Source organism: Cynoglossus semilaevis, chromosome 14 (genome assembly GCF_000523025.1).
Source record: "Cynoglossus semilaevis isolate Cse_v1.0 chromosome 14, Cse_v1.0, whole genome shotgun sequence".
NCBI classification, from domain to species: domain Eukaryota; kingdom Metazoa; phylum Chordata; class Actinopteri; order Pleuronectiformes; family Cynoglossidae; genus Cynoglossus; species Cynoglossus semilaevis.
The window spans coordinates 5,314,942-5,334,033 of record NC_024320.1 but is presented as its reverse complement, the minus strand read 5'-3'; the positions used below and the strand labels follow the sequence as shown (position 1 = coordinate 5,334,033).

The 19,092-nt window shown below is 40.5% G+C and overlaps 2 protein-coding genes across 2 annotated transcripts in view; one reads left to right on the top strand and one right to left on the bottom strand.

Moving 5' to 3' along the window:
- Positions 1 to 2,665: 2,665 nt before the first annotated feature.
- gfi1b (growth factor independent 1B transcription repressor) lies at positions 2,666 to 7,776 on the bottom strand. Its single transcript, XM_008324643.3, has 7 exons — positions 7,598 to 7,776; positions 7,122 to 7,219; positions 5,538 to 5,705; positions 5,142 to 5,377; positions 4,619 to 4,756; positions 4,359 to 4,524; positions 2,666 to 3,615 (listed from the first exon to the last, which is right to left on the bottom strand). The coding sequence occupies exons 2-7, from the start codon at positions 7,210 to 7,212 to the stop codon at positions 3,437 to 3,439; spliced, it is 978 nt and encodes a 325-aa protein (XP_008322865.2). The 5' UTR covers positions 7,213 to 7,219; positions 7,598 to 7,776; the 3' UTR covers positions 2,666 to 3,436.
- Positions 7,777 to 10,500: 2,724 nt separating this feature from the next.
- The window catches only part of tsc1b (TSC complex subunit 1b), a 37,511-nt gene continuing 28,919 nt past the window's right edge, over positions 10,501 to 19,092 (top strand). Inside the window, exons 1-14 of the mRNA XM_008324644.3 lie at positions 10,501 to 10,633; positions 10,732 to 10,827; positions 13,240 to 13,490; positions 14,158 to 14,261; positions 14,355 to 14,507; positions 14,713 to 14,857; positions 14,970 to 15,124; positions 15,699 to 15,772; positions 15,860 to 16,038; positions 16,786 to 16,904; positions 17,510 to 17,675; positions 17,999 to 18,120; positions 18,686 to 18,779; positions 18,871 to 18,972. Of these exons, the coding sequence (XP_008322866.1) occupies positions 13,382 to 13,490; positions 14,158 to 14,261; positions 14,355 to 14,507; positions 14,713 to 14,857; positions 14,970 to 15,124; positions 15,699 to 15,772; positions 15,860 to 16,038; positions 16,786 to 16,904; positions 17,510 to 17,675; positions 17,999 to 18,120; positions 18,686 to 18,779; positions 18,871 to 18,972 (1,522 nt within the window). The 5' untranslated portion in view covers positions 10,501 to 10,633; positions 10,732 to 10,827; positions 13,240 to 13,381. The remainder of the gene's footprint in view (positions 10,634 to 10,731; positions 10,828 to 13,239; positions 13,491 to 14,157; positions 14,262 to 14,354; positions 14,508 to 14,712; positions 14,858 to 14,969; positions 15,125 to 15,698; positions 15,773 to 15,859; positions 16,039 to 16,785; positions 16,905 to 17,509; positions 17,676 to 17,998; positions 18,121 to 18,685; positions 18,780 to 18,870; positions 18,973 to 19,092) is intronic.

The window sequence follows — 19,092 nt, the reverse complement described above, 5'->3', positions numbered from 1 at the left end:
AACCTGCTATAGTATAATATACTGTCACTTACTGCACTATAGTATACTATAGTGCAGTAAGTGACAGCATCTTATACTATAGCAGGTTGTAGTATACTATAGTGCAGTAAGTGACAGCATCTTATACTATAGCAGGTTGTAGTATACTATAGTGCAGTAAGTGACAGTATAATATACTGTCACTTACTGCACTATAGTATACTATAGTGCAGTAAGTGACAGTATAATATACTGTCACTTACTGCACTATAGTATACTACAACCTGCTATAGTATAATATACTGTCACTTACTGCACTATAGTATACTACAACCTGCTATAGTATAAGATGCTGTCACTTACTGCACTATAGTATACTACAACCTGCTATAGTATAAGATGCTGTCACTTACTGCACTATAGTATACTATAGTGCAGTAAGTGACAGTATAATATACTGTCACTTACTGCACTATAATATACTACAACCTGCGCTATAGTATAACAGCTAGCTAGATAACTAACTAACTAGCCAATTAGCCAACTAGCTAGCTAGCTAACTAACTAAGTAAGTAACTAACTAAGTAACCAAGTAACTAAGTAACTAAGTAACTAACACGGCAGCAGTAGAAGACCAGCTCCTACTGGTCACATCACCGGCTAAAACTGCTGTTTTTGTTTGTGGGGCAAGAATCATTATAAGATCTTGTGCATTTGCCTAAAAAGGCCATGACAGTTACAAATACAGACTTAGTTCATTTTGCAATACGTTACTTCACACACAGCCTCAGGTGATGCACACACGCAAATACTCAGCGCAGGAGCAGCTCCAGCTCCAGCTTCACACGCTGCCTCCTCATGTTTGTCTTTAAATTTCATTAACCAGAGCGTTACCTCTAGAACTAATGCACCTGTGTACCTGTGAAACGGAATTACAGGTGCACAGACACACACACACACATATATATATATACACACACACGTTTTCTCCGTGTCTTCCCCCAGGCTACAACCCTCACCCCCTAAAAACAGCCCTACTCCACCTCTTTCAGGACCTGTGTCCTGTTTGCGCAGTCCCACCCACTGACATCAACATGATTCACTTTTCTGTGGATGGTTACCTGTGCACTATTTTGATTTGCACACACACACACACACACACACACACACACACACACACACAGGGCGACTAACTGTCATCAACACAGACCCTGGTGAACCAGTAACATCAACACGTTTTGAATAAAAGCTCAGGGATTTGTTTACCAGACAGAAAGCTTTATCAGCTCCTCTCTCTCTCCTCCTCTCTCTCTCTCTCTCTCTCTCTCTCTCTCTTTTTCTCTCTCTCTTCATGTTCACACACTGATTTTTATTCTGTCGAATTACAAAGTAAAAGAAAATCACCATCCAAAATGGAAGTGGAACTGCAAACGATTTTTACATCGTAGATTTGTCCACGTCAGCTGATGGAGAAAACCTTTCGTTGACTTTATTAGTTTGGTGTTTCATTTCAACAAACAGGACTCGTCAACTCAGGCCGGTTAGATCTTAGGAATTTTTAGCTCGATTGTAATTTTATCACGGCAAGTTGACAAGTACTTAGCTTAGCTTTTAGCTATTTTTCCTTATTCAATTTGCATTAGCGTATTTGACTATTTTGCCTCACTTTTGGCCATTTTCCACTTACTTCTTTAATAGACAGACAAATATCCATTAGCTTTTTACCTGTTCTTTAGCTATTCATTAGCAGCCAGTGTTAATAGGGTTAACTTTTGTGAAAGATTTGGTTTCAGCTAGTTTTGGTTGTTGACTTTTTATGTCAAGGTTTGTAATAATAAGCTAATGGTATTAATAATTGTAACATAAAGGCTAATGGTTGCCAAAAAAATACAAAGAAAGAAGACTAAAACAAACAAAAGCTAACCAGTAGCCGTTGTTCCATGGTTAAAAATGTTAGCTTGAGTTAACCAACCAGAGAGGTGTACAGTTTTATGGTTGTTGTTCCACAAGCTAATATGGTGACGTTGACTGTTAAACATTTGCCTCTCTCTCTAACACGCACACACACACACTAACACACACACACTCACCAACAACAGCAGCAGCTGTTTGTCAGATTTAAAGGCTAAGGTGATGATCTGATTTGCCTGGAGCTGATTGTCCTGACATGTTTGACAAAGGTGGAGTGTTAAAGTCAATCCAGCAGCGGCAGCAGCAGTAGACTCTGTGACAGTTGACTAAAGTAATCACCCCCCCATCCCCCTTTTTTAAAATTTGTTTCCAAACGCCTTGTTAATTAATCCTTAACTCTGCTTTGCTGTAAAAACTAAGCAGCAGCAGCATTCAGAGTGTCAGCAGTGTCTGAGGGTGTGTGGATTTTTTTCTAATTTGGATTTTCCACCGTCTGCAGGTCCGTTCCTCCTCCATATCTCCTGCACATTTCCTTTTTAACATTCTATTTTCAATATCCAAATGTAAGACAACTCCATAGCCAAATGCTATGCTGGAGATATTTTTTTCCTCCTCCCACAGGAGCGTGAGAGGGAAAAACACACATGAAGAGTTTGAACGTTGAGAAAGTGCGTGTTAGCAGTAGCAGTTTGTGTCATTGTCCACAAACTTGTGTACTTTGCCTCACAGCGGCGCGTTACTCCTGTGGGGTTTTATTTAACAGAACAATCAAAGATTTTTTTTCCTCACTTCCCTTCACCTTTTATTTCATTATAAACAAAGAAATGAAACAGAATCTGAAGGTTCCAAATAAATAACAAGAAGTAAAAACCAAATCTACACAGACAGGAATATATTAACTTCATTTTTTAAACCTAACTATGCAGCCTTTTCATGACTCATTTTAAACTAATTTTAGCTAAATATCAAATTAACATTTAAGGGTTTGGGTGAAATTTGAGTGTTTAAGTGAACAAACCTGAGTTAGAGATGAGCTAACTCAGTGTTCCGTGTTGTCAGAGCTCCACTTTTTTTTACACTGTAAAATCTCAAATGTCAAGAAACGTAACTCAAAGTTCGCAGCATTTCAGATCAGATAAAAGCCTTTAAAGGGTTTTAAAATCTAAAATTAGCCAAAGAATATTTTTGTCACTTGATCTGGAGGAATAATTTAATCAGTTAATTTGCTGTGTTTTTTAAAGTTAATTCAACATTCTACTAATGTAAAAAGGTAAAACCAGTGATAGTTTCCGAATGTTGCTTCATGATCACATTCTATGTTCTAAGACAACCTGCAGAAGCTAACTGTTAGCTTCTACCATTTCCAGGAAAACAGTTTCATAATTCATCTTTTCTCTAATAATAACAGGTCGACATGGGAGGCCATGATATTAAATAGCTACACAGCAGTCCTTCCAAAATAAAGCCAGGTATTTACATTAAATAAAAATGTATTCTCGTCGTATGTTATTTACAGCTGTTGTGAAAACAGTTCCAGGTTTGTGTGTCACTTCATGCTGTGCTGACTCTCATGGTGCCGACGCAGGTCCACTTTCCTCTGGAAGCCCTTGGAGCAGATGTCACAGCCGAAAGGTTTGAACCCGGTGTGTTTCCTGCTGTGTGTGATGAGGTTGGAGCTCTGACTGAACGCCTTCCCACAGACCTGGCACTTGTGAGGTTTTTCACCTGCAAATTGAAAACAGGAAAATGAAATGAAATGACTTGCGCAGCACCAAATGGCGCCAAGATTTGAGATAGTGAAACATCAAACATCTAACAATAGAATCCACTCCTGGTTGGACTTTGTCAAATGTTCGAAGCCCAGTGAAGTCATGTTTCCTTTGACGGTGGCAGAGAGAGCAGATATGCAAACACCATATTTGTTTTGTGATTTATCATCGGTACTATCTTTCCTAGACACAGTCCACGTTCCTAAAGAGCAGGTGGTGGCAGCGACAGGACACTGTGATAAGTGAACTGTCATTAAAGTTGATGATTGTTCTTTAGTCTGATTTCACTGTCAGCGGCCTCAGAGAAATGATTCTGAGGCCCTGTTTACACGGCTGCGATTCAATCTGACTACGGTGACTTCTGGATACAGAGCATTGACGAGGATCACGCCAAACAAATTCAACATTTAAACAGAGTTGCTGGACATTCCTGTAGTACATATGCTTGGCCAGTATGTGGCGCTGTGTAAACCACGCTCTTACATACTGATACCTAAAGAATTTGTACCACATGTTCAGAGAACTGCATACTATAAACAAACTCAAAAGAGAAGCACAAAAAGACACAGATGGCTAACAGTAGCACACCACATTAGCAGCCAAATTAGCTTCTCCAGTACGGTCAGAAGTAGCTTGACCTCTGCCATTGTTGTTGCTGTTGTTGTGTGGGGCTGACTGTATCACAGTCGTCGCACTGACCTGTGTGAATGTAGGTGTGCTTCTTCATGTCCGACTTCTGGTGGAACCTCTTGCCGCAGTACTGACACGGGTACGGCCTGGTGTCTGAGTGGATCAGCAGGTGTGTGGACAGAGTGGACGAGCGTTTAAAGGACTTGCCACACATCTTACACTCGAAGCTCTTCTCCTGTTCAGAGACAGAACAACATTGTCCACATGACAACAGCTCTGTGGACAACAGATGTGACACCTTTGACTCTGGTGGGTGCTGGCACTCGTACCTGTGAGTGGACGTTCATGTGCTGCTCCAGGCTGACCGCGTGGCCAAAGGTTTTCCTGCAGATGCTGCAGCCAAAAGGTCTGGTTCCACTGTGAGACCTTCGGACGTGGACCTCCAGCCCATGTGGTGTGGAGAAGACCTGAGACAGAGCAGACCTCACATCAGCATGGACACCGGATCGGAACCCACACACACTTTGGTTGGTTGTTTGGTTGATGGTTGTTTGGTTAGTTAGCTAGTTGGTTGGTTAGATGTCAGTTGGTTAGTTGGTTGCTTGCTTAGTTGGTTGGTTGATTGGTTTATTGGTTGGTTATTTGGTTAATGGTTGGTTAGCACACTGGTTAGTTGCCAACCTCTTTAATTGTTTCTGGAAAGCTGTTTAGTTGGTTGGTTGGTTGGATGGTCTGATGTTTTTTTTTTGGTTGTTTGGTTACATACTGGTTGGTTAATTTAATGTTTAGTTGGTTGGTCAGTTGTTGAGTTGCCTGGTTAGTCGGTTGGTAGATGGGTGGTGGTGTTCATACCTTGTCACAGGTGATGCAGTGGTAGGTGTTGGACGTGGGCGAGTAGTGCGTACTGAAATCCAGAGGCTGCTGAGGTGTTGGACTTCGGCGGATGTGTCCTCTGTACAGACTGCTGGCGTGCTGCAGCACCGTCGGACTGAAGGTCACCTGACGCAGCTCAAAGGAGGTGGGATGAGGCACCGGCTCCCAGGCGTAGGTGGGTTTGTAGTACGAGGAGAAGTCTGCCAAGTGTGGCTCTGAGAGGAAACAACAAATGCCCTGGTCAAAGTCAGACACTGAGGATACTCCTTATGTGACTTGAGTTTTTAAAGTCCTTTATTCAAATTCACTTCACTGAGGCATCTGATGAAGCTGTTTTTAAACTTCAGGAACATGAAGGAAAAGTCCAAATCTCACCCGTCAGGAGGTAAGGCTGCGCCGCAGCTGCAGGAGTTCTCTTTGGTTCTGGGTGAACTGATATCGGACACAAGACGTCTGTGTCCTCCTTGTCAGAGGACGGTGAGAGCTGCTCCTCAGAGTCGGACCTGAGAGACAAGTCCATGCACTGGAGCTCGGCTGAGGTCTCTGCAGAACCACACAGAAGAAAACAGGACTGAACTCAAGCAAAAAAGGGTTTAAAGGCTGGAAGATTTAAAATATCAAAAAGTTAAAAAACAAATATATATATATATATNGTGTACATATATGATAGTATAGATTTGATATAAAAATAAATGACTACAAAAAAGAAAATAAGCAAGAAAAGAGTATAGTATATATGTATGTTAAAATGACAGATTAAACAATAAAATCATTACAATAGGATTACTGAAATACATTCAGGAAATTTTAGGAAATCATTATGTATTTCAAATAACGTGAGCTACAACAGAACAGGATGAAATGGAATGTGGAATATAACGCAGTCTCCACAGCAGTGAAAGAACGGTGGGACCTGCAGGTGCAGTTTTTGTTACTGTTTACTGTAAACAAGTAGCAGACACTTTCTGTTACTTCATTTTTTTGTTGTTGCTGCAAATCACAAATCACTGCTGTTTTTTCAACTGTAAAATTCCTTCTCAAAATAATTATGAGAAGAAAATGGAGTTAATTTTAATAACGTTTCTCGTCGTATTGTCGTTCTGTCACTGCGGTGAATCTTCAGCGTCTTTTTATTTAGGTTCACATCGCTGAGCCTGAGATTTTGTTTCGGTTTTCTGTGTTTACATCAAATTAGTTTTAAAAAGGTTCTTCAGTCCTTGATCCACTTTCTTCGCCTGCTCAGCTGTTATCATACACCTAACCGTGAGTCATGTACTTTTTGGGAATCTGTGGATGAAGGAAGGATGGTGGGCGGAGCTACAGTGTTCTGAGGGTGATCAGGTAACAGCTGTCAGCTGATCATTTTATGGCCTGAACAATTTGCACACATTTGTCAAAGATTGTGATTAGACGTCATTTACATCTGATTCTCCTGGAGAATCACTTGACTCCACCCACACGGTCAGTCCACATGGACCGAACCGAACTGACCCAGGTTGACCTAAATTTAGGAATCAAATCTCTCTAATTACCAACGGTGAGATGTGGAATTACAATAAAATTCAAAACTTAAAAACTTCAACCTTTATAAAAAAAGAGAACTAAATGTAAACACTTTGCAAGTTCTAGTAGAGAAAAGGCAAAACTGTGAGCAATGTATTATTATTGTTATTATTATTGTTATTGTTATTGCTGTTATTATTATTATTATCGAATGGTCTGTGTTAAAAAAAGGAATATAAAGAAATACCATTTAATAGTTTGTAAGTAAAATACTAAAACGCTAACATCAAATTTAAAGGATTTTTTAACTACATTAAAGACTTTCATTGGATTTATTTAAAGAAAATTAATAATTAGGAAATTACGGTTAAGTGTAAGGAAAAAATGTCGCGGCGACTTGAGGTCGTTGACAGACAACGAATAATAATAATAATAATAATAATAATAAAGTCTTCCCTGGAGTCCGAGCCGTCGGTTCTTCTTCATAGGACCTGTGCACGTTGAAGGACGCGCACCGTTTATTTTTCACTAGAAAAGACCGCGGCATCCTGATCCTGCCACAGAACACCGAACATCAGAAACAACTAAACACTACAACCACAAAGTGAATGTACTCGTTTTAGATTAGAGTGTGTCGTTGTTATATATAAGAAACCAAACGATAATCGAGTCTTATTTAATGGCATCTACAGTTAAACGACAATGCGCCGCAGTGCTTTATCCCAACATCATCCATATGGTAACGTCACAACACTTTCTGTCAAAATGCACTTTTTACCGAACCATTTACAAAAGACATGACCGTGAACACCATAAATGAACGTGCATTTAATCACAGTAATGGCAGAAGATACACAGCTGAATATAGTATTTGTTGAGTACAACTTTAAAACGTTGTTTTTGTTTTACCAAATATGTTTGCGCAGACTCACCTTAACGGAAACGTTGACAGTCCAGCAGTTGTTTTTAACAAATAAAAACCCCGGATGTTAATATAATATAATAAAAATAAAGAAGACAGAGATGGATGAATCTTTAAATCCTTCTGAACTATGAAACGTAAAGCAGCGCTTTAAAAAAACCTCTGACGCCTCTCTCTCTCTCCTTCTGAGTCCTTCACTCTCTCCCCCTCCCCTCCCCTCCCCTCCCTCTTTCCTCCCTGACTAATCACATTTCCAATCAGATTACTCCTCATTAGAATCTGACTCTGGTTTCCACCAATGACGAGGCTTCAGCAGGTACACTGACATTTGCTTAAAACAACACCCCAGGAATTGTCGTCAGCAGCGGTGCAGAAAGAAAGACGTTTTTTTCAACATCAGGCGAAAATACAGAAAGAGTTACGAAGTACAATAAGTTGGCTTTAACGAAAGCCTTGAACGAAATATGTTTTTTTTTATTTCGAGTTCATTGTCCAACAATAACAAAAAACAGCGAGTGTTTCAAATTTGGAACTATTAAGTTATCATTAAATCAAAGGTGAAAGAAAATCACACATTCACACCATTCACACATGACATTGTTTGATTTACACGATTCAATCGAAGGCAGTTATTGTTGAGTGTGTGAGAAGATTTAAACGGCCAACAGATCACAAGTGCGTATCAGAGAGAGGGAGTATCTCCAAAGATACACAAACCAAACCTGTCCTGGTGATTTACAGAAACGCACACAACTACACACGCGCCGAGAGAGAGGGAGAGAGAGAAAACAAACGAAAGATAGAAATAGAACTAGATTGGAGTTCATTCAGTTTTCTGTCAAATTAACAACACCAATGCTAATTAAGAATAAAACAAAAGACTGAGGTTTATGAACTAAATAAATCGTTCTTCGGTGACAGAGAGGAGCGGGTAACAGCTGAAGCAAGTACAAGTTTAAAGATAAGCATCAAATATCCAAAACCTGTTATTAGAAAAAACTGTTGACTGAAAGAGAGATTAAAATTTCAGAATTTATACCAGCGAAAAGAGAAAAAGTCAAAAATATCCAAATGATATTGAAATACGGTATCTTTTACAGAATAGAATAGACCAGCCTTTTTTCCCATTCGCACCTCTTGTCAATTTAGAGTCCAGTCCACTAGGGGCTGTGGGGCCAGGAGGTTTTCTTCTTTAGCAAGTGTACAGAACAAGTCTGGATTTAATTACTTACTACTGAAAAATACAGCCTATTTGTTGTACCATAGTGTTGCACGCCTGCCTTACACGCAGAGATTCTGGGTGCGAGCCCCAGAGGAAACACATATTCCTAATGGGGCCTCCTGTGTGGGTTGCAAAGACTGGAACTCTTGTGGGACCGATGAGGGACTTTATTATTATTATTATTATTGTTGTTGTTGTTATTACTATTATTATAATCACTATTATTATTATTAGTAGTAGTAGTACTATTGCACTAATGGACCCAGTGGGGGTCAAGTACTGTAGTACTGTGCAGTGCTAACCATCTGTTGGAAGAATTTAATTTATTATCATTGCTTCATGCCTTAAAGCGACACTTTAAGAAACTGTTTGCTTCTCATATTATAATCTAGTGTGCTCAAGCCTGATGGAAAAAGGCCCAGACACAGCCACACCCACATTCACACCCACCTTCTTACTCCATACCCATTCATATACTCACACACGATCCCATGATATGTAATCTGATACTTTTGTAAACTAAATAAAAGAGCAGAGGAAGGATGCTGCAACTCGGAGTTGATGAGGAAGCTGCCAACAGAGCAAGCTGCACTCTCCCCTTGCAAGTAAAAGATCCAGACGTCTTTTGTGTTGTTACTTTGTCGTCACATATGTTAGAATAAACACCATCTCTTACAGTTCTACTACTGTTCTACTGTAAGTTTTTATTCTTTGAGTAAAAGGCTTGTTTTTCTGTCACAGACTGTAATCCATAGGTTACCAGAGGTAAACCTGATTGCGGTCTGCAGGAGGAGAGAGAAATAAAACACAGAGAAGACTGTTATAAATTCAAAAGATTTCTATTTGTTGAGAGGCTTTCTATCCATCAGCGATATCCTCATTAATCCGTTTGTGCAAACAGTATGAGAGCAGTTTATGCTGATGAACCGGTCCGTGTATAATTATAGTCATGTGTTCACTATTGTGATTGAAAAAAGAACTATTAAATCCAATGATTTCAATTTTTGCATGCATATCAATCTCACCACAATTGACATTAAATCATTACTGAATCAAAAATATTCTCTAATAATCTCCGTATTAATAATCGCCATGAATTAAATCTATAATGAGATTAAATGACGCCCATAGTTAAAGAAGTGTTTTTCAATTTCCTCGTGTAGACTTAATCACGTACAAAAATAAAGAATTTTTCAAAACTCTGTTTTTAGAGAATACCCCTTAATAATAAGAGTGGAGAATACCCCCAAGCAAGTGGAGTTATGAGTGTTGTAAAGTGCAAGAGCGACACGCTGTGGTAAATGTTTGGATCTACAGCGCCTCGGCTGTGCAGTGTTCATTACATATAACTTGTGTTGACTTTCTAATTCGTTGTATTATTTTTGGGCTTTCGACATTAACCCATTCCTTTCCCATATTTGCCAGTGTTTGTTTGAAAGTCACGTGGTCACATAAGTATTTCAGGTACATTTTAGCTCACTTCCCTTAACTTTGTGGATGTTGGTTTAGAGCTTGTTCATGTTATGTGTAGTCAGAAATACATTTATATAATTTTGAACTCTATAGTAATGTCTTGGCACTACTTTAATGATAACATTGACGCTCTCTTTCACCAATGCTCACTAAATTGCAATTTAACCGTAATGTAATCCTTGCCTTACTTCCCATATGTTTCCGTTAACTCGTCTAAGACATGCGCACTTCAAGTGTGGGTCACGCGAAACCGCATCACACACGGTTCATTCTACCTTCAATGAAAAAAGAAGGAGAAAAACTCAGCCCAAAAACAGTCATCTGACTGGACACTGCATGAAATTGATCTTTGTAAGTATCTCAGCCCGCCATTTATCAAACTTTCACAGTTTCAATTGCAAATGCTGTAAACTAAAGTACTGTGTCATTGCGCTAACTGTCGGGATTAGTTTACATGCAGCCTGACAGCGGAGGCACACTGCGGTGGGATGGGCTGTGAGCTGTTCAAGATGGCGGCGCCCTGTGGAGTTTTGCACCTCTAACAGGTAAACAGCTATTTTTTCCGCTTTTCTGCGCTTTTCCCATTGTAAATTCCCTCTTGCGTGGTTGTTTATGCTGTATTTAAAGTGTTCGATGAGTTACTTCGCAGCTTGGACGCACTTGAACTGGTCGCCGAGCTCCAGTAGCTCCCTACTCCCAGCTAGCGTTAGCTGTCGGCGGCTTGTTTTTGAGCGAACCGCTGCTGTCACTGGAGATGCTGATGGTGTTTTTTAAAAGCTTATGTTCGTGTGTGCGTGTTCCCCCGCTTTGTCTGAGGTGATGTTTGTTTCTTCAGAGAAAGACTGACTTTGGTGTTTGTAAATACAAGGGAATAAAGTGAAGCTAAGCCTGTCCATTGTTCTCTGATAGTTGTTTACGACACACATAAATACAGTAGCACCAGCAGTCAGACGCACACACGCCCGCACATACATGCACGGGTTCATATATTCTTTTTCATCCTTTTTCATCCTGATTGCTATGCGATACTACATTGATGTCCATTCAACTAGGTAAAGTACTAGACCTAAAAACACCCTTAAAGGTAGAGTGTGCTAGAAATATTAATAAACCATAGAATCAAAATCCATGTTATTCTCTGAATCATACAGCATGCATAAAGATGACAGTGATAGCTGTGTTAGAAAACGTACTGGTCAATTGCACTGGTCAATTTTACAGTGTGTAGAGTGCCCCACCTCCATCTACCCCTCCGCAGCCCTTCATATGCAGAACATCCTACAAATGTCACCTACCTCGTTAGGTCATTATTTAAAGACAGTTTGGTTGGTTGGTCTGAGAAGTTGGTCCATTGTGTTTGAATCATTGTGAAAAACTCAAGATATTAAAAAGAACCACTCTTGCCTGTGCATGATGAGTGATGAATAAGTCTGGAGAAGATCTGGAGATGGGTGTGGTAGATATTTTACTGTTAATTTTTTTTTTAATTAAGTTGCTCGTATGCTTATTCTGTTTTGGACATTCAAGAGGGTGTAAACAAAGACAGCTGTTGTGAGCGAGAACCTTGTTGCATGTTCTGCTACTGTGCAGTGAGAGAACATTTTCAGACTGACAGTGAACTTTTAGGGCTGGACATCCTTGTCTGTTGTTATTTGTCAAAACATCCGTGCAGCAGAATGAGGAGCCTGTTTGTAGAAACTGTGACAAGGCCAAATGTTATTTTCAGTGTTAGCGTTTGGGCCGCATAAAGCTCCTTTGTGTCCTGCTGCTAGTTCCCAACAGCGAGACCACAGCGAGAGAGGGTGGCTGGTGTTTGTGCCACGCTGACCTGTCCCCACTGCAAATAAATAGGTGAAAAACATTCACATTAACCCCCCCCCTGCCCCCGTGCCTCTGTCTCTAACACCCGTCGTCCCAGCAAACCACATGACCCAGCGGATAATTGATAACAGGGAGACAATGGCGTTGTGACTCAGTCTGTGATTCGACAAACAGGACGTTTGCAAGCGGTTGTTGTTGTCTCTTGTTTTTCCTGTGTTGTTTATTGGAGGCTGAAGTGACCAGCGTCGTCACACTTCCTACTGCTGGGCAGTGTCCTCGTCTGACTCATGGGTCCTCTGAAACTGACACACAAAAATAAGGATTTATTTTAATTTCTAAATGTCTTATCTGGATAGAGCTTATGTTGTCTTGGGAGATCTTTTTAGGAGCATGGGATTGTACTGGCTTTCACTAAGTGTATGGCGTTTCACCACAACCAAGATGACATTCTTGGTTGAAATACTTTTTATATTTTTATAAAAAATGTTGACATGAGCGTTTAATTTTAACACCAGTGGAATTCACAGTCATCACGTCCTCCAGTCATGCTCCATGTATGAGGAAGAGTATGAAGTACTAACTGATGCAACATTTTACAACGCAAGGCCTCCGTGTCTTTCATTATTGTTTACGTCAGTGAACATTACTTAAAGTTGCATCATTGAGAATATTTTTTGACTGTTTTTGTCAGATTTAAATGAATTTAACCAATGCTGTTTTTCAGAGTGGTGAGCTGAGAGGAAACATGTCTGTAGTCCAGCTTCTAATCATGACTTGAACATGTTACTATAGTCAAGCTATAGTCAAGTATAAATGTGCTACACATTGCCAGTAACACCTTTTCTCCTTGAAATGAGTGGGTAGATCTTATTGTAGTGATTTTGTTATGTTATGAGATGTTAAGTCAGGTTCTGATATATATATATATATATATATATATATATATATATGTATAATTTTTAAAATATTTTATTTTTGATTTTTATTTGTTAAATATTGAGATTTTTTATTTAGAAAATATTCTCATATGAAAAAACACATTTAATTTGCAAAACAAAACAACATTTCATTAAACACATATACCATATACCACCGACAGTACACTTCTTCAAGAATCTCCCCTTTCTGTGCTGCAGAGGTGCCTGGAGACGGTATTGGAGGGTGGGGTCCAGGAGTCCTCCAGGCAGGAAGGCGGCTGACACAAGGACACCGTAGGAGAGACACACTGACGCCTCCTCCTACACCTCCTCCACCTCCCACAGTGCTGCCAACACCACCATGGCTAGGGAGCAGACTAATGTGGGGGACCTCCTCCCACTCCTGGAGACCTCAGACCTCCAGCAGCTGGAGGAGATCAGGGGCCTTATCAATGAGCAGCTCAGCAGTGGTAAGATGGACAGTTCTGATTTCCATCACTTGACAACAAAAAGTTTAATTTTAAATTCTATTTTCATAACAAGTAACTATGAATTGATGAGTGGAATGACAAAGGTGGGTGCCAGTGCAGCAACGTTCTGACAAATAAAAGCTTCAGGAATTATTCTGTATAACCTGTGTCTGTCCACTGAGTGGTTAAAGTCAGTGTGAACATCAAACTACCGTCTAATAACTAATAAAACGAATTGCTGTTTTATGGTGTAGGCCCACAGCACACTGCTAACGTAGTGTGACACGACTTGAAACTGTTCTGTTGACTCTGCTCTGAATGGACTCTATCGACTGGATTGTGATGTTTTAAGTGATGTTCCAGTTTGTCATTCTGAATGCATTTGGCCTCCTGTGGTTAAACATACTGTAACATATTTTACAAATGCTGAGCTTGGAGTTTTCTTTGCTCACTGTAAAGTTCTCGTTTTGTGGATGTGAGCCTTTTCTACTGTTCTCAAACACAGAACACATCTACAGATCGGGCCAATCTACCAGACAGTACAGATTTTGATCACTGTCTGGTAGATTGGTGCATCTGGTTCATGTGGCCTTTATACTGCAGTTGGAGTTTTCATTTGCCCAGTTCTTCAGCAGAAAAATTCTGCTTGTCTTTTTTTAACTCTAAGAACGAGGGTCGATGTTGCTGAACAGTCTGGTGGACTACTTTTTGGAAACCAATTCGTGCCAGGCCATGCATATCCTGTCTTCAGTCAGAGAGCCACATGATAAGGTGAGGAGAACCGCAGTTTTATTATCATTTGTGATTGGGTATCAGGTTGCCAAACTTTCTCTGTTCCTCTTCCTCTCCCCAACTCTCTCACAGCACCTCCTGGACAAGATGAATGAGTGTATGACCAAACAGGCCTGTCGACTGCCCACGCTCACCCTGCTGGGGCACGTGGTCCGCAAACAGCCGTCCTGGATCCACAAAATCGCCCGATACCCTCTGCTGCTGTCACTGCTTAAATGTCTGAAGGTAACACAGTAACAGCATAAAGAAATCAGGTTGTCAAGAATTGAGCACGTCTGTTGATGACCCATCATGAAACATGGACCAGGCTTTTTCTGACATTTTTAGCAGTTCTTTTGTTTTTGTTTTCAAACTGCTGGTGTATCATTACTCCACCCGTCACTGAGGTGAAGCTGTTGATCACATGTCAGTGACATTTTCATCCTGACAGACGGACACAGACGTAGTGGTGCTAATAACTGGAGTCCTGGTACTGATCACCCTGTTACCCATGATCCCTCAAGCTGGAAAGCAACACCTGTGGGAATATTTTGACATCTTCGGCCGCCTGGCTTCCTGGAACCTGAAAAACCCTGGTGAGAACTCCTTGTTCTGTCACATGTGCTGTTGATTCTTTTTATCCATTTCTGTTCCAGACGGCCGGTGAAAATGATGAACTGACTGTGGGTTTTTCCCCTCTGTGCTCAGGGCACATTTCTGAAGTTTATCTCATCCATCTTCACGCCAGTGTCTACTCGCTCTTCCACCGACTTTATGGCATGTATCCATGCAACTTTGTTTCCTACCTGCGCTCCCATTACAGCATGAAGGAGAACATGGAGACATTTGAAGAGGTGGTGAAGGTGAGGAGTTTAAAACCTGCATTTGCACTAACTGTTTTACCCACAGGATGATGTCAGATTTCGTAATATCTTTTTGTCAGGGTTTTTGATGCGTTTAAATTAAAAAAACACTATGTTTTGTCTTGTGCTACGTTATCTATGTATAGGCGCCAAAATCTATATTTAATTAACAAACTTTCACAGATTCTCTCACACAAACCTGTTTTTGGCAGGTGCATTAAACCACAGTTTACAGTCACACTGGGATTCTTTTAAGAACAGCCACTGTACAGTATTTACTCTGTTTTAATGTTTTACTCATTTCTAGTGATGGGTGATGCCTTATATCAAAGTCTGGTTAAACGGTACTGGTTAAAGGCCCCTAATGACAGCCACAGATAATCAAGGCTAAAAATTTGAACCTGAATTTCATTAAAATAAAATCACTGTTTAATTTTGAATTTGTGGCGTTGCTGTCTTTTGTTACGGTTTTATAATGGCAGAAACATCAAGGTATACATCAAATATCACAATACATTTTTTAGCCCATGTTGCTTAGCTTTCATACAAATGTTGTTCCCAAATCTCTCTGCAGCCGATGCTGGAACATGTTCGTTTACATCCTGAACTGGTGACGGGAACAAAAGACCATGAACTTGATCACACCAGGTTAGTAGTGCATCCTCTTCGCCTACAGTCTGACTTTTGACCTTTTTCTGGTCTACTCTAACTCTGACGGTGCTTTGTCGGTTGTAGGTGGAAAAAATATGAAATCCACGACATTGTCATTGAATGTGCCAAAGTGTCTCTGGACCCGAAGGAGGCGTCTTGTGAGGAGGGCTACGCCACCATGCCCGAGAGCTTCTACCCCCAAGTCCACATGAGACCACAGGACTGCACCTCCAGCCCCTACACCGACCTCCACAGCAGCTATGGTCAGAAACTTAAACATACTTTGTACTTAAGCTTTCTGCGTCAAACTGAATTCAGAAGAATTCTGTTTTTTTTATATTATGGCTACGTAGCAGCCAAAGCTAAAAGCTAAAGGTCAGACTGAATTTAAGCCAGGAATAGCCAAAAGAGACAACGACGATGTTCTGCACCAAGTTGTGTATAAATTGCTCAAAATTTGGTAAATCAGCTGAATTTTAAAGTGTAACAAAATACTACAACTCTGTACTAAATTAGTTAAAAAAGACAGGGCAACTGTTAAAAGGAAAAATCAAGGAAAATGTAGCAGCAATAATATTAGTAATAGTGATATTAACTATATTATTAATTATAATAATACTTATAATAATTAAATGTTTGTAAATTCAACAGCTCATAAAGGAAGACAGAAAACCAAACAAAGCTACAATACTTTTTATTTCATTATTTCATCTTTACAAAGCATTATATATTAATAAAAATAAGGGTGCAAAGGTCACGTGAGGTCAGCTCATCTGTATAGTCGGTTTTGTGGTGAGACTTGATAGAGGGCAGATATTTGCTGCTGATATTTTGTGGACCAGTAGTTAACTCCAGTTGACCTTTAGTTAACTAGGTCCTCTGTGTTCCAGTTTCGTCCAGTGTAAAATGATTCTTTATAAAAACACACACAGGGAACATTTTGCTCCACACCAGCAGAGTGTTTCACAGACTGCACACACTGATCGGACCGTTTGTCTCTCTGACAACAGGAAGTTCTTCTTCGACCCCGTTCTCCACCCCACGGCAGCCTCTCCTCCCTCCGCTGTCCTTGCCCCCCCTTTCAGGGACACAGTCGTTGTACCGCAGCCCTCAGACCTCCAGACGACAGGTGAGACCCTCCCTCACACAGTGTCAAAGTCCTGCCTTTAGATCAATGAGAGGTGAGGAGGTGATGACCACAGCTGTGCTGTTCACTCCTCACATCATCCATCAGATGATCTCCTTCATCAAGAGTTGGTGCCTCAGCTTTCTACATCATCACATGTGGAAGTAATAATACTAATAATTGATTATGACACAGAGCAGGGGTGCCCAATAAGTAGATTGAGATCTAGCAGTAGATCGCCAAGAGAGCAATTAAATAAAAATAAATATATATTTATAAATATATATCATATGTAGTTTAGTAGTGACCATCCACTGTAAGAAATATTCTTGTTTGTTTCTTGTATTTATAAAGTATGTAAGGTGGTCATTTCAACAGTAGCTCCTGAACCAAAGAAGTGTGGACGCCCCGATATTGAGTAAACATCAGCCGAGAGATGGAGGAGGCTGGAGGTGGTTAGAGTGCCAGCAGGGGAAGAGGAGGAGGAAGGAGATGGAGGCAGATGATGGGGCGCCCCCTGAAGGCTCCTGAAGGGAGCAACAATGGAAGACTTTTTTTCCCTTCTCATGCCTCATTCAGATAAAAAACGCTTCACTTGATTTCCTCAGAACTTGACCTGTGAACTCAACTCTTCCTGTGGGGGAAAGGACCCTCTATGGAGCCCCTCCTCTGTGTGTGGCATGGCCACGCCCCCTTCTTCCAGGGGTATGTCACCAAACTTGGAGCTCTCCCACAGTGCCTCACACCTTTCCAGTCGCTTCCACTGCACATCAGGTGAGAACAGCTCTGAGGGTGTGTTATGTTGTGTGTGTGTGTGTGTGTGTGTGTGTGGTTCAATAAATAACTAGGTACAGAAGCCATACACTATTGTGTAAAAGTATACAAGACTGTGAAAAGTCTAAACAAACAACTCCTTTATTATTTTGGTAAAGTTAATTAAATGTGATGTGTGTGTGTGTGTCCATTCCTTCATGTTTGTCGGCATCAGTGAATAAAATAAAACAATACCATTGTCCGCCCAGGTGACAGTGAAACTTTTTGGGCTCTATTGTGTTTATTTTTCATGGCTGACTGATTATGGTCTTGAATTTGTGTAGGAGGGAAAGGAACGCCGGCCTCCAGTACTCCAGCCACATCTTCCCCCCCACCCACTCTATCAGATGACTTTCCAATAATCTCATTACCCACCAGCACAGTCCAGTCCAGTCCACCCAGGAAGGTATGACGTTTTCACACAACAAACCCCTGAGATGGGAACTATCACTGACTGTACCATGTAATGCACACGTCTCAAACCGGCCCATTGGCCAAATTTAGTTTCTCATGTGTTTATAATATTAAGTGTTGGTTGTTCCAGGTTCACTGTTTACACAGATTTAAAGTTTGTTTCCATGTAAATAAAATTTAAAACATTGCAGATCTGGAGAGAAGAGAAAACATTCACAATTGCTGTCAACTTTAGAATAAATATTAAGTTTGGCCCACTGTGAGTTTGAGTTTGACACTCCTCATGTAATGTAACAGTAACATTGATGTGTATCTATGTTGGAGGGGCTGCTCTTCTAAAGATTCACAATGATGTATTCAAAAACCCACTCACACCCAGAGAAGAAGTTGTATATTATTTTTAATCTAATAAATTATGAGGATGAGAAAGACGGCAATGTGAGGAACTGTTTACTCCAGTTCCATCAGAACACAACTGTTGTCACCTGTTGTAAATACAGCTTTTTATCCACCTTTGTTCTAATGTTGACAACAATGAAACTGATGTGATGTTTCAGGACCGTCGGTTTGGTGAAAGTGGTAAACCTGCGTTGGTGAGACAGGAGCCGGTGAAGGACATGGAGAAGAATTCAGAAATAACCACCAACAGAGGTCAACACAACAAGTCCATCCCTGACTTTTACTTTTTTTTATCTTGTTATTGTTTTGACGTTTAATAAATCTATAAACTTTGGTTTGTCAGATGTCAGAGCTGTGGAGAACATCTCCATGACTCTGACGGAGCTGTCAGTCTTCATGAAGAAACAGGAGCTTCTGCTGAGGATGGAGAAAGAGAAGGAGGAGGGTGAGTGGTGGTTAACTTTAGTACTGCACATGCACACACACACACTATCCATATAAGCGTCAAAGAGTCATATTCTAGAACAGGGGCCTTAAACTCACAGCCGGGGAATCATTTCTAGCC